The 23293-nt window shown below is 33.6% G+C and overlaps 2 protein-coding genes across 2 annotated transcripts; one reads left to right on the forward strand and one right to left on the reverse strand.

Moving 5' to 3' along the window:
* Positions 1-2250: 2250 nt before the first annotated feature.
* On the reverse strand, positions 2251-2755 carry LOC106710610. Its single transcript, XM_014502703.2, has one exon. The coding sequence runs from the start codon at positions 2689-2691 to the stop codon at positions 2365-2367; it is 327 nt and encodes a 108-aa protein (XP_014358189.2). The 5' UTR covers positions 2692-2755; the 3' UTR covers positions 2251-2364.
* Positions 2756-6143: 3388 nt separating this feature from the next.
* Positions 6144-7398, forward strand: LOC106710570 (GATA zinc finger domain-containing protein 14). Its single transcript, XM_014502656.2, has one exon. It carries the CDS (start codon positions 6276-6278, stop codon positions 7392-7394), a length of 1119 nt encoding a protein of 372 aa, XP_014358142.2. The 5' UTR covers positions 6144-6275; the 3' UTR covers positions 7395-7398.
* The last annotated feature ends 15895 nt before the right edge of the window (positions 7399-23293 follow it).

Raw genomic sequence — 23293 nt, forward strand, 5'->3', positions numbered from 1 at the left:
TGTAACAAACATCCATCCATCTATACTAAACTTTCGCATTTATAATATTAGTAAGATGAATTACATGTTTTAAGTATTGAACATTTATGTTTAAAAATAACTTAATACAGAATTATTAACGATTTTTTTTTATCGACCGGATTCTTGATGAGATATTCGAATTCATAGCAGCGTCAGTCGTATAATAATCGATCCAGCGACACATGCAGATTCAGTTACAATTCAACAGAAATCAGTAAGATGTTTCGCCCCATATTACTTCTGTTAATTATGTCTACACTTCATTCGGCCCACGGAAACATTTCAGAACTGACGTTAATTCCTGGCAAAATAATTGAGACTGTTAAACAGATTTTTGGTCTACAGAACGGCAACGAGCGAGCACTCCGGTAACGAATAAGCCTGCGCTTGAAGACAACAAAATGCTCGCAGCATTGAAAAGTCATCCAGAAGAAGAAGAAAGTTGCGGATGTACAGGGCAACGATAATTATAACCAAAATATTAAACTTAAGGATAATATGGGAGACTTAAATTTCAAGAGCTTTGGAAGATCCAATAACAACAATTACGGTATATTCAATCAAAATCTTGGTGGATAGTGTGGTGTGTAATAAAAATTTAATATAATGTAATAAAATATTTCAAATTTGAGGACACATTTTAATAACACTTCAAGGCCAGCATTTTCAAGTTTCAATTTTAAATGGTAAAATAAAATTAAATGAAGGCTGGAAATTCCAAAACGGAGAAACTGATATGCTTAAAATACAAAATTTTTCCTCAAATGCGTAATAATTTACTTAAAGTCCTGTTTTAAATTCGGGCAGTTGTAATAAAATTATAAATATATTAAGTTGTTTTATTGCTAATAGCTTCTTACTGCTGACAGACTTAGTTGTATTATTCTTTAACATTTTCTTTAGTAATTACAAATAAGTTTATTTTTTTACAGACCGGTTTCGAAGCGTCGTATTATTTGAATTCGTAGCAAAAGCAGTCGTATTACTAATCTGTCCCCCGTCACACCTGACTTCAGTTACAATCTCAGACAGAAATCAGTGCGATGCTAAGAACAATATTATTTGTGATACTACTGTCTAAACTCCATTCAAGCCACGGAGATTTGTCAGTTTTGACATCAATTCCTGGTAAAATAACAGACGCGGCTAAATACATACTGACAGAGTTTTCAGTGAAAAATAATTTCGGCTCGAAGAACGATGGCGGGGAAACTTCCCAATCCGGAACACAGATATCTTTTAAACAACGCGTGGTGAATGGTACTGTACCAAATCCAGTGCTCGAAGACGGCAAAATGATTTCGGCATTGAAAAAAAATCAACAAAGAGGAGACCAAGATGTTGTACAGAAAATTGCAGATAAACAGGGCGATGGAAATTACAATCAAAATATTAACTTAAACGACAACTTGGGAGACTTTAATCTTAACAGTTTCGGTAGGTCTACGAACAACAATTATGGTAATTTTAGTCAAACTCTTGGCGGTTAGTGTACTGTGTGTCATAATATGTTAAATAAAAGAATCTATATGTCGTGAATATTTCATATAAATACCAAATTAATTTTGGAGATTTGGATCTAATTTAATGTATAATTAATGTAAATAGAATTTATTAATGAATTTTTAAATTTTCTGAAGTCATATTGTATGGTGCTTTACAAGAGAAAAATACAGGAAATATTTTTTATATGCAACTTTTTCACTTAATAAAATAAAACATTTAAATGTTACCACTTTAGTGGCAAGTTTTTTTATCATATTAATAAATTATTTATATCTATAATTTCAAGGCTGTTTAATTAAACTACACTAATATTATAAAGAGGAAAAATTAAATTGTTTGTTTGCATTGAATAGGCTCCGAAACTACACTATCCCCAGGTGACGTAGGCTAAGATGTAGGCTTTTTTACTAGATTTTGCTTTTAATTCCGCGCGAACGAAGACGCGGGACGAAACAAATTGTAGCCCTTGGTTGCTCCTATCGCGTCGCCAGTGGCTAAGGGTAAAAGCATAAAGTTGTAATATACTTAGTGCTTCAAGCGATCCGTGTGTAGCAGCCCATAACATAATCTTGCTTATTTTATTTTTAAATAGATACATTAGTAGTAAATGAACATAGACTACAGGTCACAAAATAACTGAATGTCAGTGATGCATAAAAAAAACTTCAACACTGTAAAATAATAAATTTTTTAATAATTGACCGATAAATACAATTATGGTATTTATACAAAAAATAAAATAAATTGAAACAAAAGTTAAAAGGTTTTTAAAAAGATTTAACAACTTATGAGAATGTAATACAGTCTGCAATAGAAATACATAAGATCACATCCATGTCATGTCCTGCTTGTGTAGTTGCCGTAGTTTTGTTTATTGGCGGTGCCCATGCTCTGAAGGTTCACGTCTCCGGTGTTGTCATTTAGATTTAGATTCTGGTTGAAATTGTTGTTGCCTTGTTCGTCAGCTATTTTCTGACTAGCGCTCCTCTGCGGTGGCTCTACTGCTGCTTTTTGGTTAGGATTTTGAGAATGTACCTTACCACCAGTAAATACATCCGTGAAAGTTGTAAAAATTTTCTGGGGTATTGTGAATAAATCCCCTATAGCTGCTTCACAATGGTAAACTGCCAACAACACAAATAAAACTGTAATTTCTTTCCTCATTTTTCTTGCAATAATTATTTTACCAAATAAAATTATCGTGTGCAAAATAGCGAACGAGCCGAGATCGTTTTACAACCTAATGCTTGTCCAGATACGACCATCTTTTTATACAAAACTGGTTTCATTAAAAAAACAATATTGAAACTCTAGTAATTCCTGTTTTTTTTTACAGAGTTATGTGCCTCTTTTAAATTATGTTTCATTTTATAACAATTTTTCCTTACAGACATCGTATTTCGCAATTAAGTCTGGAACCTATACGAGTTGCTAAAAACTGACTAATAATATTAACCGTAACATCTACTATGAGTAATGTTATGTATGTCTCCTATATATTCCTAAACCACTGGATAATTTTGATGAAACTAACAAGCTAAGTTTTTTTGAAAAACAGAACATTTGGTGCCATAAAAATCTATGTAATATTTTTCGTCTTTTAAGGTTCTTCTATAATTAAACTTAAATGATTTACTTTACTGCTTCTATTTCATTGCATTACCAGTAAGAGCGTTTACGTATAAAGTTTATTGCGGTACCTAAAATATTAGGCGTTTGCGTTAGAGTTTTATCTAAAATTACGATTTTGCTCAGCAAATAAATCGGTTTATGGACCTGGATGCGTAAATTTGATAATGAACGTTATCAAATTAGATGATTATCACTCTTAACTATTAGTTTGATAAAAAAAACATCAAATGTTAAAAAGTCATTTATTGAATGTTAAAAATAACAATATTTAAAAATAGCAGTTCATTCGTTATTTGAAATGCTATTAAAGTGTATATTTTGTCTTTGAAAACATTTCAATACATCACAAATTTATTTAACATTTCCTCATACTGTTTAGCGTTCTTTTATCTCCTTTGACTTGTATCTCGGTGGGACTCCACTGTTGAGACGCCTGTATTGCGACAAAATTGCCATATCACGAATTCTCTTTAAATAAAACAGATCATTCAGTTTATAATCTTTGATTTATTTATGTTTTAAACCAAAAAATATATAGGCTACAAAAATAAGTCGTAAACTAGTAAGTAATTTTGACACAGGCCGATGATAATGGTAAACAAAAAACAATTCTTGGCAAAATGTATAGCTAATTAATACGAGCTTCATACAATCTAATCTATTGTTCTTATAATTACTTTTGAAATCTTACATCAATGGGGAAATCTTCTTCTGTAGTCGACATGTCAAGTGGAACAAAAGTTGGTCTCACTTCAACTGGGTTTTCGGTGACCTTGTCGTCTTTGTTTTCATTTTTCTGTCCATTGAGGTCACCAGCAATTGATGATGGTGCTACAGAGGTAATTTCTGGAGCAACTGATGTCCCGTCACTCGGTTGCTTTTTATCATCATGAGGGTTAAGTTTAGGTGTACTAGATATTCCTCCAATTATCACACCGACAACTTCTTTCACTTTATTATTGATTCCATTAAATGTGTTCGACAGAAAATTGCCTATAGATCCAAATTGTCCTTGACACTGGGTCGTTAAAACTAGTAAAAATAAAGCCACGACTTTTATTTTCATTTTTCTGACTAGCCTTCGTTTTAAAAATAGTTATTACCAGTATCTTACACAGACGCACAATCGACTGATGCTTTTGTAAATTTTGTTGTACACATTTTTTCACTTCTGAGGACGTAAAACTGGTTATAAGATTGAAAAGCTTGCACCCAGATGAGGAAACTAATTATACAAAAAAACCTATTTTTTGCATACTGCAATTGAGGATTTGTCGTACATATATATCGTTAAATCAACTTGATTAAAATATTTTTTGTGGGGATATTAAAATTGCTCATACAAAAGATTTCAACGATGTGGGTTAAACAAAGTTTCGAGGATAAAAAGAAATTTTTATCTACCTTGCCTTCTGACTTTAATAATTGACTTTAATTTATTTATAACTTGAGATGCTCCTGATTTTTCCTTTATTTGTTAACAGATGTCGTTATAATAGCTACATTTGTTAACAGATAAGATAGCAAATATTCCAAAGTGTGGTCATTTTAAATAATACTAGTATCACTTGGTATTTTCTTGGTATTGTCTGATGTATTCATTTGATTTTAAATTTAACGTTACGTACTCCATCCAAATTCACGCGTATATTTCATTTCAATACATTTTTAATTAAGTCAAACTCTTCTGACTTTAAACTTCTTTAGTGGTATGGCAATACATTTCATTGTTATTGATTAAAGTATTTAGTTGAGCTACCTTTTAATAGATGGCGCTATATAATATGACGGAAATCTCACCACAAACCTAGGTTGAGAATGGAATTAAAAACGAAAAACTATAAAGTTTCGTAGTGTATAACAATTAACTAATGGGATTGATGTTACAGTTAAAGTCATAAACTTATATTATTTTAGTTGTACGAGTGTGTTTAAATTGTAATTAAATAATGAGCTATATTTTAGTTTTACTCTACAATAAATACTTGTACATATTCATATTTCTTAACAATAATGACTCAACTTTGTAAGGAAAATAAACCTGACGTTCAAAACAAATATATAAGTTCTATTTTAATCAATATTCAAAATTACGCAATCCCCTAATTGGTCTTGTTATTATTTAGCCATTAGTTTTTAAGATATATGAGGAAGTCAGTGAAGATTCTACTCAGTTGTTTAAACCAAGTTTTAGTTATTAGTCTGAACGTCAATTAAATCATGTACGTAAAAATTCTAACATTAACTATTTATTTCATGTGCTTAACATTTGTGAAGGCATATTACGGTCAGCCGTACACAAGATATCCGAAACCTGGAATAAATGCCCTAACAATTCGCCCATACACGCGATTTGGCAACGAATTCAACGCATTTAAACAGAGAATATCGCACTTGAACCCGTTGAACAAATCCCGATTTCTGCAGCGGTATAAAGCACATTTTCAAGGTAACAAAGCGAATAACGACCGTCTGATATTTTTAATTTTGTACCCAGGGCCGCCGGGTCGCGGTATTGGATCCGGTCGACCTCAAGAATTTTACGAAAATGATCCGCAAAATATCCGCACTACGCAGCGTCCGTACAATCCAGTTTCTGACGTTGATAAAAATAATATGAACGAAGAAGCCTCCATAATGTTTCCAAATGATGAGGAAAATTACAACCGAGATTACAATGGCATAGACGTCCGGAGCAATTAATTTAATTGGTGTTATAATGTTTAACAAGCATCAACACTCGGATTGAGCTGTTTTATTTACGCAATATTATATTTGTATGTTTTACATAGAATATTTTTATCCAAAAATAAACCTAAAACGGATCTATAACGTTTTTTTTTCTACTATTATTCATTCGCTTAGTCACAAACTGGCAGCCGTGTTATGATTTATTCCTTTCTCCGAGGACAACAGGACATTGTATCGGATATAAAATTTTATCAAATAAACTCTTAGACGATGAATCAAACGCTCAAACTGGTTTTTCACATAAAATACACCTCGAAACATGGACATGGCCGTCTCAGTTGGTTGCGTGGGGCTACACGACAAACAGTGATTGAGTTGTGCAATTAACCTTTATTTCATTTAAATTCAGTGAGTTTAACGTAAAAATGAAGTACAAAGTCAGTTTTTTTATTTTATTAGCGACAGCACTACAATGTGAATGTGGTTTATCTCTACTAGGTGGTATTTTATCAACTGCACACGAACAAGTTCACGAGGTCGCCGGAGCCGTATTAGGCACTCTTAACAAAGGTATAAACTTAAATTTTGAAAGCCATTTAGGTTTTAATCAACAAAGACCAGGCTATGGACAAGGACCACCGCAAAGACCACCTAACGAATCCGGTCCACCTTATAACAATAATTATGGACAATCAAATGAATTTTATCGACCTCCAAATAACAACTACGGACAACCAAACGAATTCCGTCCTCCCCATTACAATAACAATGGACCGCCAAATGAATTTGGTCCCCCCAATAATAACTATGGACAGAGACCTCATGGACAAAGACCCCATCAACATGGAAACCAGCAACCTAATTTCAATAATAAGCCGTACGGTCAGAATCAAAATGGATATAATCCAGATTACAATAATCCAAATCAAAATGAAGTTAACATAAATAATCAATACAGCAACGAAAATCAGAGGTATCCTAACAACCAGAATAATAATTACCAAGGGAATAATTATAATAATAATAATAATAATGGTTACAACCAAGGCTATCCCAATCAACAAAATCATGATTACGATGACAATCAAAATTACCCTAACAATAATGGATACAGTAATAATCAAAACCAACCAAGCTACGGTAATAAACCTGTTTACGTTAACCCAAATAATGAATTTAGGGATCCTAACGGTAACAACAACGTGAGCCCTCAAGATAATTTAATAAATGAAAATAAGCCAGTTAATGGAAATCCTAACAATGGATTCGGTACGATATATGGTGAGAACAACCAAGATTTAACAACACCGCAATCAGAATTTTCAACGTCTACAATATCGGTAACACAAACTAATAAACAGACTGGGGATGAGAAAACTACCGAGAAAGCAAAAGAAGACGCTCCAATTTTCATTCCTCTGGGTGATTATATATACACAGGGGAAGCGGCAGCTAACATCACTGCACCGAAAAGAGAAACAGACAAGAAACCACAAGAAGCAGAAGAAGAGGACTTTGCTATCGATATTAGATTTAAAGATTAATAAATATATTTATTAACTTATTTTTTTTATAAATTGTATTTATATTTCTTTCTTTCCACACTTCCTTGCTCTTATTTCCGTTGTATTTTACTTTTTTTTTTAGTTAACAGGATGAAAACGTACAAGGAAATTCATCTGATGAACGTTTTAAATAATTCATTTTAGAAGGAAAATAAACACTTATTAAATTAATTCTAAACATTAGTTATAAATACATTACACTATTTAATACAACAGGTCAATATGGTAAATAAGATTTAATTATATACGTATATAAGTACGTATATAATTAAATCTTATTTATTATGTAATATTAGTAAAATTTCCTTACTAAAATTATTTTACAGTAATATGATATTACTGTATATATCTAAACACCAATCAGATTTGTTATGCCTGGAGAGTAATGTGATTTTTATTTATTTCGAGCATTTATGACTTTTCGACTTGGTGAATCATAAGTTTTTCTTCAAATACACAGCAAAAAAGAGTCGAATAATATGTTCGTACAAAAGATCATTTAAATGTAAAAAACATACATTCAATGTTACAATATATTAATATAAAATATATAAAGTAATATATTAAATGATTTTCTTAAGAACATAATTAATCGGATGTTTATCGACATTTGGAGTACATAAAACTCGACATTTATCAAATGGCCGATGGCAATTTCTCGAAATGAACATAACATTTCTGACTTTCCGGAGTTCGTGATTTTACGGTAACATTATAAATCCCCTATCGATATAAACATTAACCTTGTAAATATCGCGGATTTATCAAAGTAGAAATTGGTTGACCAACAGTTGTTTAACATTTTGGGGAAAACCAGTTTTAAACTAAACACTTAATAACCTGGGAAAATTCCAACGGAAGATTTATATAATTAAATGCATTTTATCGCTATGTTTAAGTCATCAAATTATCCTTATCTAAGAATGAAATAGTTAGTAATTCCTGAAATACGTCAATAAAATGTTCTTGAGACTATATTCGACAAAGGTCATTGAACTTCTATCCCTCCTTACTTAACGAAGCACACATTTTTAACATATATATGTAGACTATCTGTGGCCCGCGACTTCGTCCGCGCGGAATTAAAAAATACTTAATAAGTGTTCTTATGTGCCTATGTGTTTTTGCACACTATGATCTACACCTATGTCAAATTTCATCGAGATCCGTTAAGCCGTTCCGGAGATACCTTCAAACAAACATCCATCCATCCATCCATCTTAACATTCATATTTATAATTTTAGTATGATATCTAGTCAGGAGCACAAAAATGAGGCGGAAAAAGAAGGCCTCCGAAGGCCTTAACTTGAAGTAAATTCCCTCAGTGTTGTCTATGTATCTATATATACAGGTAATAATATCGAAAATTCTGTACATTTTTATTATCAGTTCTTAGAAATATTAAAGGTTGCCGTACACATATCTGTGAGCGTATTATTCTCCTCATAAATCTTGACGGCTGAAGGTTATTGACAACCCAGTACCCTCCCATACTATGCCTCGCTAAACTTAAAGTTGTGTTCTGTGCAGCGCACAAGTTAGGAGCAGCTAACATATCTGAAAACTATAATACCGAGTACAGGCAGCATTTTTACCGCCGACTGCGGTGGAAGTTTTAACTAGTGATGCAACGGAAGTGTCTTACCGGAACCAGAAACGGAAACAGATGTCAAAAATAAATTTTAGCAGAAACGGAAACGGAAACGGAAGCGGAAACAGAAGTGTAAATAATAAAAAAAAAACATTCACAAAATTTTTTTTGGTAAGATCAGCTTGTATTCGTTTTTAATTTATTAAGGCATATAAGGATATCGGTGTCCTTTAGCTTTCAATATATGTATTATAACTGTGCTGCAATAAGTTAAAATACGTTTTTTTTTTTTCAGGAAACAAATTTACACTATTTACAAATTAATGTTCGCCAAACCACTCGTGTTGATAAACGACAAATATATTTCTTTATTAATACATTCACTGCTGACCACTCGGATCCGAGTGGGCAGAGCTATTAGTAGCGGCGCCTCCCCCTCGGATCCGAGCGAGGGGCCCGTTCACTTTGTAATAGCCAGTAAGCCGCCGGCGTTTGAAGCGAGTCCATGTTGCTTTGTACGGCCACTCTGGCAATATAGTCAACTAACGAAAAAGAGTATTAGTTTCATTCTTACAGTGTTGTAGTGATTAGTACCACGTTCGTACGGAGGCAAACATACAAATATCTTGTATCACATGAAGCTAAGGCTGAACTTAATGTTATGTATGTATATTTTTTAAATATATGTATGTCCTGTATGTGTGTGTGTATGCGTTTATGTTTATGTGTGTGTGTGTATACGTGTGTGTATGTGTGGGTGTGTATGAAATGTTACAAGATCTTGAACCGAGAAGATAAAAGCTGGTTTTGATTAGTATCAATATTCTGGAATTTGATGAAAAACTTGACTTTGTCAAAATCTTGTAACATATTAGTACACAGAAATGCAATCGTGGAACAAATATCTACATATTAGTGAACAAAACCATTGCCATCCCTAGCGCTCAAATACAAAAAACATTATTAATTTATCTATATGTTCAAACATTCCCAGATATGCTAAATAAAAATTCACCATAAAAAGTTTTGGCTCTCAGCTGTTACCTTTTTTTATTTTGTAAACAGTGAATGTGTTAAGTATCAAAAACACCAAATCTAGATTAGAAAAAGATATAATTATTAGGCACTTGACTTGCAATCTGCAGGGCCTGGGTTTGAATCCCGCTATGTACCAATGTGTTTTTCGATTAAGATATTTACATTTATCCAACGTTCCTACGGTGAAGGAAAACATAGTGATGCTGCCTGCACATATCTGAGAAAAAATTTAATGACATGTGTGAAGTCAACCCGCTCTGGGCCAGCGTGGTTGACTATGGCCTAGTCACCCCTAATTTGGGGTAGGCTCCGAGCCCCTCAGTGGGAATGTATAGTGAGCTGATGATAATAATGATGATGATATATTACATGGTTATCATTTATTCAAAAGTACATTTAATAAATCGTAAGTATGAAATAGTCACATTTTGCCAGTTGTCAAATTTTATATGGACAACAACTAGACAGTTTACTCCAGCAAGAGAAACTGATTGTTTCAAACAGCAGCAGAAATATTACGCGCTTAAATTCACGAAAAAGTACGTAAACAAACAAATGCGACAAGTGCCGAAAGGCCGCGCACGGACTGCGCGTCTCGCGCCGCGCATTTGGATCTCTCAGCCGTCGTAAAGTTCCGTTTTATCTCCGTTATAAAAGTTGCGGAAACAGAAGCAGAAACGGATGTTGAAAAGCACGCGGAACTTCCGCACTTGCGGAAACGGAAACAGACATCCGTTGCATCACTAGTTTTAACTGTCAACTTCGAACCTGTCCGTGTACGTTGTACCTAAGTTAAAACAGCAGCTAATATGGAAGCTTGTTTCATTACTATAATATTTACATGAGACGCTGATAAATAAAGAATCTATGTCAATATTTGATTGAATACTTCAAGGATTTTATTTTTGTCGAAGTTAAAAATGTGCTTGAAGTAAATTATCAAGATCGTTTTTGCCAAGAATTCAATGGAAAAAAAAAACAATTATACTTCACATCGCTTTTATATTAATTATATAAATTTAAGAATCATTTTTAGCATAGTGACTTTATAATCTTGCAAAAATTAAACTTTTTTATTTCTCATTTCACAGACATACTAACAAAAATAAACGATATATAAATATTTTTCTTAACAATGACAATAATAAATACGTTACGTGTGTGACGTCACAGAACACGTGCTGTGTACAAGAACATTTGCAACCACTTGATTATCTTGCGGTTTTAAACAACAGTAATTATGACTAGTACAAATACTTTAATGCCTAAAATCTTTATTAACCTATTATAAATGTTGTATACTATTTCTTCAAATACTTATATAAGTAGTAATAGTAAATAAGTAAATATTCACCTCGTTCTAATTCATTTAAAAATCCTGTAAATTTATTCTGTACGTGAAATATATTTTTTTGTGATTTAGTTGGAAATAAATGTTTTAACAATTAAAATCGAGGATTAATCGTGTAGTTTAATTTGATGTTTTTTTATATCCTAATATTCAAAATTATTATCCCTCCATGCATTTGCTCATGTGCATGATATAGTGTTATCTAAAATAATAATAATCACTCCATAAAGTTTCTTCTACATAAAGCGGATGTCTTCGTATTCTCAGAATCAGATACTACATTCTAACTCAGCTGGGATAAGGTAAACTGGCATATGTTAGGCTTTTCAGATTTAATTCGCAGTATAAAAGTGTAAAGGACTTTGACCACAGTGATGATGATTAGTTTAAAAAAAAATATATCGGTCCATCCGTTACCGAGATTACCTGGAACAAATGCGGACTTGCGGACAGACAGAGACAAAAACATTTTTTTTTTAATTTCCAATTTTTTTTGTCATAATATGCACGAGATTACATATAGAGAAAGTTATTTTGATATTACAGACTTTAGATTCCAATTTTATTTATCTGTATAGATAAATATGTTATAACCACAAAGGACAAATAAAATATTTAAATTCAGAAGACTTCCTGATTGTGGTTTGTTATAAATTGCTCCGAATAACATCAAATTATTTTGACCACACATCGTCGTTATTGTTTTGTTTCTTGTATTTGCGTCAAGAGATTTTCCATTAAAACCAACATAAATAGTTCATTTCCTTTCCTCTTAGAATAGCTACTATATTTCTTACAATTATATTTATATAGTATTAAAATTTTATTCTGTAATGTACGTCGTAGGAATTTGCTCGACGCATTTTAAATGTACATTTCTTTCTGCATAATAATTGAACATATATACTTGTTCTATAATAGTTTGTTTATAACTATATGAACAGAATTCTTATTGTTTTAACGACGTCTGTCACAAGTTAATGATGTTAGTTAGAATCTTACAGAACAATGATTTCTTTACATGAAAATATACTAACCATTAAAAAAAAACTAAAAAATATGCCTTAAGAGGAAACAAAGCAATTAAATAATGAAACTTAATGTAATTATTCACTTAGGTGGATATATGTTGGTTCAAATGACATCGTTTGTTTTTTATCGTAGTTAAAATTTGCGATTTTTGTATTTATAGTAATGATTGCGGCGACACTTCCTAGTATTGTAGTTTCGAAACCATCATTAGCAACAATAACGTTTCAATCTTGGCCTTAAGTGCAAAAAGCGTGAAATTAACTCAGTCTCAATCCAACAATGCTTTATTACGCGCGTACTTATTTACTCGACAGTACATTTTTATCATCTTATTCACACAGTAACGTTACATTTTTCCGATGATTGAGAATTTTTAATCAGGCTTCAAGGATAACCTTCGAGAATGAATAGGTTACATGCCCTTATATTGTTGTGCGTGCTATTACCTTGTCACAGAAGTAGTCGAGATATCGTCGTAACACGTTCCCTTACTACAGCTGTGAACGCTTCCAATGAAAACGTGGTCTTACAAAACAAGAATAATAAAACACAAAGTGAAGATAGACTGGTCATAGTATACCTACGACCTCCAGAGAGTTCGATTCGACCACAAGATACAATATCAGACCGCAACTCGCAGGCCGCAAGTCCAAATCAATATTGGAAATCGCCAAGGATTTTTCTGTCCCGTTCAATATCCAAAAGTCAATACCCGAAACTCAGTAATAATTCACATTTAAATATGAATTCATCAAATATGCAGCATAACTCTTTAGACGAAAACAAAACGATGTTTAAAAACGAAGAAATAAACGAAGTCGAAGCAAATACCATTGAACCGGCGAACAGAAGCGGAACAGCAGAAGACTTGATACAGAGCTCGACGGAAATTTCAAAAATAAATCAAAAGCCCGATTCTAACAGTACAAATATCAATGTGAGCCTCGAGGATCGGGCTTCGTTCGTAGGAGATAAGTGTCCGTCAGGTCATGTTAAAGTCGATGGAAAATGTGTTCCCGTCAAAGAATAACAATTATAGGACATATTCGACCGTTATTTTTGATTACAGAATATTTTTACGTACAATAAGTGAATTTGTTGTTTTTTTTTTGTGCCTGTGTTATATCTTTAGAATACTGTTTAAAATATTGAAATTCCTAAGTTGTGTTCCTTGTTATATTTACGAATCGTATTCATTAATTCGAGGAACTATATTGCTGTTTGTCTTATAATTTTAACTAATCCAAAAATAAATGATATATACCTATAGATACAGAATCCAGAGTAGTAATATTATAAATGCGAAGGTTTAGATTTAGATGGATGGATGGCTGGATGGATGGATGTTTGTTTGAAGGTACCTCCAGAACGGTTGAACGGATCTTGATGAAATTTGGCACAGATGTAGAACATAGTGTGGAAGAACATGTAGGCTACTTATTAAGTTTTTTTAAATCTCGCGCGTATGAAATCGCGGGTGTCAGCTAGTAAACACATATTTATATTACATGTCCTTCATAATTTATGCATCAAGGGGTTAAATTTTAATTATCAATTCTATTTTGGAGTTTACACAAAAATGACACTTTTTAAATATTCAATCATTTAATCCTTTTCTTTTGGTACACATAACGGACCGACTCTAACCTGGCCAATGGGACATTTTGAGGGAAAAATGTCTCTAGTATGTGACGGCCCAACAAAACTTTTTCTGTTTTGATTCGTATCTTGTAATAATGATGGCGAAAGCTCGGCTACGTTCCTTTTCAATCTTTGCATTTCATCTATTTTCTTCAGATCAATGTTATTTTTGAACATTGGTTGTTCAATTGACTGCAAGCTATCGCTGGTTGCCACATATTTACTTGTACATACAGTAACTATACATATAAGTAAAAACAAAGTGATAATAAATTTACCTTCCATTTTTATGACACTTTCACGTTGTCTAGTTTTAGTACCAGACTGATGTTCTAACTCTAAATGGTACGTTTTTATACACAAAATATTTCCGGATGACGATAACTTCGATTTGGTGTAAATAAGATAATTTTACGCTTCTACAAGCATATTGAGATTTAAATTAATAAAATTATATTTTACTCGTTAAATAACATTTCATGCTTTGTAATGAAAACGTATTCAAAATATGCATTTCGTAGAAATACACTTTATTCTTTCTCTAGACATGCATTTTAATTAATACAATTTTATCACTCACATCAATTTACTTCAAAACGTCCTTCATTAAAACTCCAGTATCCATCTATGAAATGTTTCTTTCAAACCTGTCTTTCAACTCAGTTTATAGGTCAGAACCTAGAAAACTAGCTTTTACAACTTTACTTATTTAACTATCCTTAGATATATTTAAATCTTATGTCCTGTAAAGTACTATAATAGCGAAAAATACATATTTTCGAATAATGGGTAAAAATGTACAAAACGCCAAATATGACAGATATTAAATTAGTTTAAACGCATACCAAACCATATTGGGCTTTTATGAAAAACGGGTAAAAATTCAAATATGCATAAAAGTAAATGTAAAAATAAATAAGTAATAGTAGTTATGAAGCATGAAATATTTTTAAACGAGTAAAATTTTATTCTATGTTTATCAAAAGCGTAAAATTAATACATATTTTTATTCAATAAAACGAAATTATCGTCATCCGGAAAATTCTTGTGTATAAAAGCTTATCATTTTAGTATTAGAAAGCGTTCAAGGACTAGAATAAGACAAAGTAAAACTGTAAAAACAAAAATGGTAGATAAATTTACTTTCACTTTGGTATCGGTAATATGCTTAGTTTCTGTATGTTCAAGTAAATTTGTAGAAAGCAGTGATAGCTTGCAGTCAAATTTACAATCTATGTACGAAAATAACATTTATCTGAAGAAAATAGGTGAGATTCAACGATTCAAAAGGAACACAGAGGAGCCGATGCCATTATCATTTCAAGACATGAGTGAAAAGACCGATTCTTACAGTACGAATGTGAGACTCGTGGACCGGTCTTCGTTCGATGGAGATAAGTGTCCGACAGGTTATATTAAAGTCAATGGAAAATGTGTTCCCGTCAAAGAATAAAATTTATAGCACACATTCGACCGTTATTTTTGAATACAGAATATTTTTACGTACAATAAGCGCATTTGTTGTTTTTTTCTGCCGGTGTTATATCTTTACAATACTGTTTAAAAAATTGGAATTCCTAAGTACCTGTGTAAGGTGGGCACAGTTAATCGAAAAGTTAACTTCGTTAATTGTTAATTCGTTAATTGAAATGTTAACTTCGTTAATTGTTAATTCGTTAAAGCGTCAAATTCTCGAAAATTTAACGCAAATTAAAGTTAATCGTTAAAAGTTAACCATATCAAAATTATACTGCTTTTGGGGCTGAAAGAAAAAGGTAAAACAAGCGGAAAGAAGATGTTTTGATAACTTTTGATAATATGCACGAATTGCATACACTTTTGGAAATTTAATTGACAGTTTTACACTTATTGTGGCGACACTTGTTTCACATATTAATTTCACTATATATTCACTAACACATTAATTAGATTTTTTACATTTGATTATTTTAATTGCAATTAGACCTGGAGTCAGTTAATGGCATTTTTTCTCAAGTATTAGATAAAGTGTAAATGTATGAATGCAGGAAAGTATTATCGAATCTCCTTTGTTATTGTCGTGTTGTTCACGTCTTTTTCGGACGCTCTGGTGCATCACACTTGCCCGCGAACTTCACATATATCCAAAGCTGGGCATTAACTCGTTAATCGTTAATTAACGAAGTTAACATTTTGCTTAACGGATTAACTTTTAAGTTAACTTCAAAAAGTGTTAACGCTTTTGTTAACTACCGTTAAACTCAACTTCCGTTAATCAAGTCCGATAATCGTTACATTAGAAACTTGGAGACGTGCTGTCATTTTGTTTAAATTACGCGGCACGCCACGCTCGTAAGTTCAGCTATGTTGGGCGACTGTCGGCGACTCGAATGGTGAACGAACGAGTTGATAATTGATATGCGTGCAAGTGTGATGCATCAGAGCGTCCGGGAAAGACGTGACAAACAGGACAAAATCAAAAGAAGGTTCGAAATAGTATATTTCATTACGAGTATATAAAAGAACGAGTATGTAATAGCCTCGTTCTATGTCAAAAAAATTTAATTAGTTAAGTTTATTGTGTTTTTATTATTCTATTAAATTGCTTCATTTTTCGCAACTGTTTTAAAAATAGTTGTTCAGTAGACTGCGGAACCGTCATTGCAACTTGTTCCGACTGTCAAACCTCTCGGCTCGGGTAGACATTTTGGTATGGTTAACTGTTAACGATTAACTTTAACTTGCGTTAAATTTTCGAGAATTTAACGCTTTAAAGATTAACGAAGTAAATTTTTTAATTAACGAATAAACGATTAACGAAGTAAATTTTTTAATTAACGAATAACGAAGTTAACTTTTCGATTAACTGTGCCCACCTGTGCATATTTCCATTATGAACTCGTTCGTTCACCATTCCAATAGCTGAGCGTGGCGTGGCGCGTTATTTAAACAAAATGACGCTCTTATTCAAGTGTCTTATGTAACGATTAACGGACTAAATTAACGGAAGTTGAGTATAACGGAAGTAAACAAAAGCGTTAACACTTTTTGAGGTTAACTTAAAAGTTAATCCGTTAAGCAAAATGTTAACTTCGTTAATTAACGATTAACGGATTAACGAGTTAATCCCCACTTTTGCTACGTTGTGTTCCTTGTTATATTAGGTCCTTACATATGAAATTGGCGTTTTTCGTACTGGCCACTTTAATCACGAATTTCTCCTCTTTGGTAAGGAATTCCAAATTCAAATTTGTACAGCTATAGACTCATGTATTTGTGGTTCGATGACCGTCATTCATTTGTTTTTTTTCTTCTGTTTTTTTCTGTTTGCGTCACTCATTTTACAAAATGGAAAACTTAAAATATCGCATTATTTACGAGTACGAGTTCCGCCGTGGCACTAGTGCTGCGGAAACGACTCGAAGGGTGAATGATGTGTATGGCGGTCGTGTTGCAAAAGAAAACACAGTTCGTTTTTGGTTCCAACGTTTTCGTTCTGGAAATTTCGATCTGCAGAACGAGCCCCGTGGACGGCCTGAGACTCAAGTTGATAATGAAGAGTTGAAGGCTATTGTGGAAGCGGATCCATCGCAAACCACGTCCGAGTTAGCTGCAGGCTGCGATGTTAGTGATAAAACTGTTTTAATTCACTTGAAGCAAATTGGGAAGATTAAAAAGCTTGAAAGGTGGGTACCTCACGAATTGACTGAAGCAAACCGGCAAACGCGCGTCGACTGTTGCATTACATTACTAAACCGGCACAATAATGAAGGTATTTTAAACCGAATCATTACATGTGATGAAAAATGGGTTCTTTACGATAATCGGAAGCGCTCAGCGCAATGGTTGGATCCTGGCCAGCCAGCCAAATCCTGCCCCAAGCGAAAATTAACCCCAAAAAAGTTACTTGTAAGCGTTTGGTGGACTAGCGCCAGTATTGTTCATTACAGTTTTCTCAAATCTGGCCAGACTATTACGGCTGATGTCTATTGTCAGCAATTGCAAACCATGATGGAAAAGCTAGCGGCTAAACAACCTAGGCTAGTCAATCGCTCCACGCCACTGCTGCTTCACGACAACGCTAGACCACACACTGCGCAACAGACGGCTACTAAATTAGAAGAGCTTCAATTGGAAAGTCTAAGACATCCTCCGTACTCCCCGGACCTTGCTCCTACAGATTATCATTTTTTTCGAAATTTGGATAACTTCTTGCAAGGGAAAAAATTCAACTCCGATGGGGCAGTCCAAATCGCCTTCAAAGATTTTATTGATTCCCGTCCGACTGGTTTTTTTAGTAAAGGGATCAATGAACTACCTATGAGATGGCAAAAGTGCATAGAAAATAATGGTTCATACTTTGATTAATTAAATATATTATATTAAAAAATATTCGACTTTTTGTTCCTCCCATACAAAACGCCAATTTCATATGTAAGGACCTAATATTTACGAATCGTATTCATTAATTCGAGGACTATATTGCTGTTTGTCTTATAATTTTAACTAATCCAAAAATAAATGATATATGCCTATAGACTAATGTAATTGTAATTGTAATGTAACATATAATTTTATTAATTAAATTCGATATAAATAATTTTATTATACGTCTAGAAACTAAATAGGTTAAATTATTATGTAAAAACTATGAATAATATGTTAAAACTACTAAACTAAACTATATACTTATACCAAACTAAGAATAAAAACTAGATTATGTAAAAAATCGACCCCAAATCGCTGCGCTCGCAGGGTAAGGTGCCCAAGAGACTGGCGGCATTTCCCCGTTGAATGGCCAGGCTCAACCTTTGTCCGAAATGCGCGCCAGCCCTTGGATCCCCTGAGACGTCGATAAGGCGTACGGAAATCTCCTTGAACAGCTGACGGGCTTCCGCACCCCAAGGCCCCAAGGTCTCCACGGCAAAAGGCACAAATATATACGGCTCTCCCAAAGCTGCATATTTACGCCTTTTATTGGTTTCGGCTGTCGCCGCAGCTGCACCGGCTTTGCGAGCGGTCGCTCTCACGTGGGATGGGGCAACAGTGTCCACGCATGTGGCATCCCACACTAGCGACCGCCCGTTTTTCCAGGGGATGAGCGTCATACCATCGGGCCTCTTGCCATCGTCCCGGGTGATGCCATTAGGTTCGAGCACTGCTGGCACCCCGGAAGAGGCAAGGGCGCGACGGATGACGTCATTAAAGGCGGCATGACGCGGAATGCGTCCTGCACTGCGACGACATGCTAAACCGTGATGACCTAGAGGATCCACGTCTACCCCACAACGACAGCGATGGGCTTCGTTCGTCCGGGCCCCTAGCCGTAAGCTCACCGCCAAACTAAATGTAGTCCTCTCCAAAAGGGTACCTACGCTAAACGATGGAATGGCATTTAACCAGTATCCTGACTCAGGTTCACAACTGGCCAAGAGACGAGACCGCTCCGCTTCGTTTTCTGAAGACTCTAACAATTGATTTCGGGTCTTTATGCAGAGTGGCTCATCCCACTGCCGCTGTGAAGCCAGGTTCAGGGGTAGGTCCGGACCGGTTGCACTGAGCCAGGCATCCCTGGCCTCGGCCAAACAGGCAACCTCTACGCCGCAGAACGACGGGCCTAGTATATTACCAACGAGGTTACGGAAGATAGATACGGAATCCAGAGTAGTAATATTATAAATGCGAAGGTTTAGATTGAAATGGATGGATGGATGGATGGATGGATGGATGGATGGATGGATGGATGGATGGATGGATGTTTGTTTGAAGGTACCTCCAGAACGGTTGAACGGATCTTGATGAAATTTGGCACAGATGTAGAACATAGTGTGGAAGAACATGTTGGCTACTTATTAAGTTTTTTTTAAATCTCGCGCGTATGAAATCGCGGGTGTCAGCTAGTAAACACATATTTATATTACATGTCCTTCATAATTTATGCATCAAGGGGTTAAATTTTAATTATCAATTCTATTTTGGAGTTTACACAAAAATGACACTTTTTAAATATTCAATCATTTAATCCTTTTCTTTTGGTACACATAACGGACCGACTCTAACCTGGCCAATGGGACATTTTGAGGGAAAAATGTCTCTAGTATGTGACGGCCCAACAAAACTTTTTCTGTTTTGATTCGTATCTTGTAATAATGATGGCGAAAGCTCGGCTATGTTCCTTTTCAATCTTTCCATTTCATCTATTTTCTTCAGATAAATGTTATTTTTGAACATGGGTTGTTCAATTGACTGCAAGCTATCGCTGGTTGCCACATATTTACTTGTACATACAGTAACTATACATATAAGTAAAAACAAAGTGATAATAAATTTACCTTCCATTTTTATGACACTTTCACGTTGTCTAGTTTTAGTACCAGACTGATGTTCTAACTCTAAATGGTACGTTTTTATACACAAAATATTTCCGGATGACGATAACTTCGATTTGGTGTAAATAAGATAATTTTACGCTTCTACAAGCATATTGAGATTGAAATTAATAAAATTATATTTTACTCGTTAAATAACATTTCATGCTTTGTAATGAAAACGTTTTCAAAATATGCATTTCGTAGATATACACTTTATTCTTTCTCTAGACATGCATTTTAATTAATACAATTTTATCACTCACATCAATTTACTTCAAAACGTCCTTCATTAAAACTCCAGTATCCATCTATGAAATGTTTCTTTCAATCCTGTCTTTCAACTCAGTTTATAGGTCAGAACCTAGAAAACTAGCTTTTACAACTTTACTTATTTAACTATCCTTAGATATATTTAAATCTTATGTCCTGTAAAGTACTATAATAGCGAAAAATACATATTTTCGAATAATGGGTAAAAATGTATAAAACGCCAAATATGACAGATATTAAATTAGTGTAAACGCATACCAAACCATATTTGGCTTTTATAAAAACCGGGTAAAAACTCAAATATGCATAAAAGTAAATGTAAAAATAAATAGGTAATAGTAGTTATGAAGCATGAAATATTTTTAAACGAGTAAAATTTTATACTATGTCCATCAAAAGCGTAAAATTAATATTTTTTTATTCAATAAAACGAAATTATCGTCATCCGGAAAATTCTTGTGTATAAAAACTTTTCATTTTAGTATCAGAAAGTTTTCAAGGATTAGAATAAGACAAAGTGAAACTGTAAAAACAAAAAATGGTAGATAAATTTACTTTCACTTTGGTATCAGTAATATGCTTAGTTTCTGTATGTTCAAGTAAATTTGTAGAAAGCAGTGATAGCTTGCAGTCAAATTTACAATCTATGTACGAAAATAACATTTATCTGAAGAAAATAGATGAGATTCAACGATTCAAAAGAAACACAGACGAGCCGATGCCATTATCATTTCAAGACATGAGTGAAAATATAAAGAACTTTTGTAAAGCAGTGCCAGCACTTCTGGAACCACTATCGGTACAAGCTAGGGACATTATTCACGAACCTTGTAACTTTGGCTATATCAAAGTCAATGGAAAATGTATTCCGGAACAAGAACAATAAATAGTTTTAACATCATTGTTGTTTAATTTCAAACCAAATGTGTCATTTATGTATAAACTTTAAAATATACTTGATAATTAAAATTAAAATACCTCCTTTAATCTAAGGAAACTTCCAAGATAGAAATTTAGAAAGCAAAACAAATTAAAATGTGTTGAAAAATAAGAGGCAGTATTTATACCAAATATACCAAATTTTAGATGACGTGTTTTAACACAAGCTATTGCTGTCTCTGTTTTTTTAAGAGCATGAGAGGGATTTAAAATAGGTTTCGATAACTATGGGCAGTTTTCAAATGCGTCCAAAATGGTTGACAAAAACCGGAAAACCGTGACTGATTGAAGCTCTAATAGATGAAATAGCGCCATCTATTGTATGCGTTTTAAAACAAAGTTTATTTTTTTATTTAAATAAAATAAATTACAAAGTTATAAGAACACTTTCTCAATTAGGGGAATATTCGAAAACAACCAAAAAAAGATTTAGCAATGAAAAAAGTAATGGCGGCTAAGTTTCGAACTCATTCGTTTTACAATTTTTTTACAATTTCTCCCTACTCATCAATTACATGTGTATTGTCCCGATGTTATATATAAAGTTTGCGAGCATTCATAAAGTTTAGATGGCACTATATCTAGGATTTTGATCGTGACTAAAACTGTTACACGACCAGATCGAAAAGCACATTGGTAGATGGCGGGATTTGAACTCAACCCCTGAGCCACCGATGCATTGTATGTGTTGTTTGTATGCATTGATGTATGCATTAAAAATACTACTACAGTATTAAAAATACTGGAGACATAGATTTCTCCAAAGCTATGCTTCCTCAAAGCATATTATGGTGGAAAGTAAATGATTGAAATAAAAAAACAAAGAGAGAGAAATTGTAAACAATGTATAAAGCAGAACAAAGTTTATTTCTTTCCTTGAGTGTAAAAAACCATGACGTCAAATCACAACGCTTCAATTATTTATAATACTGTATTTTTTACTCGATAACTTTTTATCGCTGTAGTTGCATTTATCATATGGCGCAGTATTTTTGGCACGGGTACAGGAAAACCCACTGACGAAATTAATTACATATAAGTCCCAGTTGTTGTAGTAATGATCCACACATAGTCTAGAGGCCACCGCGTCTGGTGCGCTGCAAACGGTCTGACCATTTCCACTGTTTTATTTTAAAACAAGAATCATTCAAAAGTTAATACTGGTCACCAATAAACTTTAAAAAATTTACAAATTACACGATTTGGGATACACGACGGTGCGTGAACCATAAAAGTTAAGATCTGTAACTATCGAAGTAAATTAAACATGAATCAAGGCAAGGACCTCAGCACCGATGTACAGTCGGACATAACAAACATGCAGAAAAACTACGAACATGAAGATAGAATAGTTTTCAAAGATGAAGAAGAAATGGATCAAGTCGAAGCGAACTCTATTGATGAACCTGACAACAATCCGGTTATACTCCCCAACGACGATTTTCTACAGACTTCCACGTATTCAAAGAAAGACCAGAGCAACAGGAATTCTTCTGATTCATCCGACAATGATCTTGAATCTCGATTTGGTTTCGATGGAGGTAAATGCGCGACAGGGTATATAAAAGTCAATGGAAAATGTGTTGCCATCATGAAATAATATCGAAACCTATACTTTTACCTACCTTTTGTATACTTATTTAACAATATTATTGATAGTTTTGG

This window comes from Papilio machaon, chromosome 5 (assembly GCF_912999745.1).
Source record: "Papilio machaon chromosome 5, ilPapMach1.1, whole genome shotgun sequence".
Taxonomy (NCBI): Eukaryota; Metazoa; Arthropoda; class Insecta; order Lepidoptera; family Papilionidae; genus Papilio; species Papilio machaon.

Coding starts and splice junctions, on each gene's coding strand:
- LOC106710610 (XM_014502703.2), bottom strand. CDS start 2,691: ATGAGGAAAGAAATTACAGTTTTATTTGTGTTGTTGGCAGTTTACCAT.
- LOC106710570 (XM_014502656.2), top strand. CDS start 6,276: ATGAAGTACAAAGTCAGTTTTTTTATTTTATTAGCGACAGCACTACAA.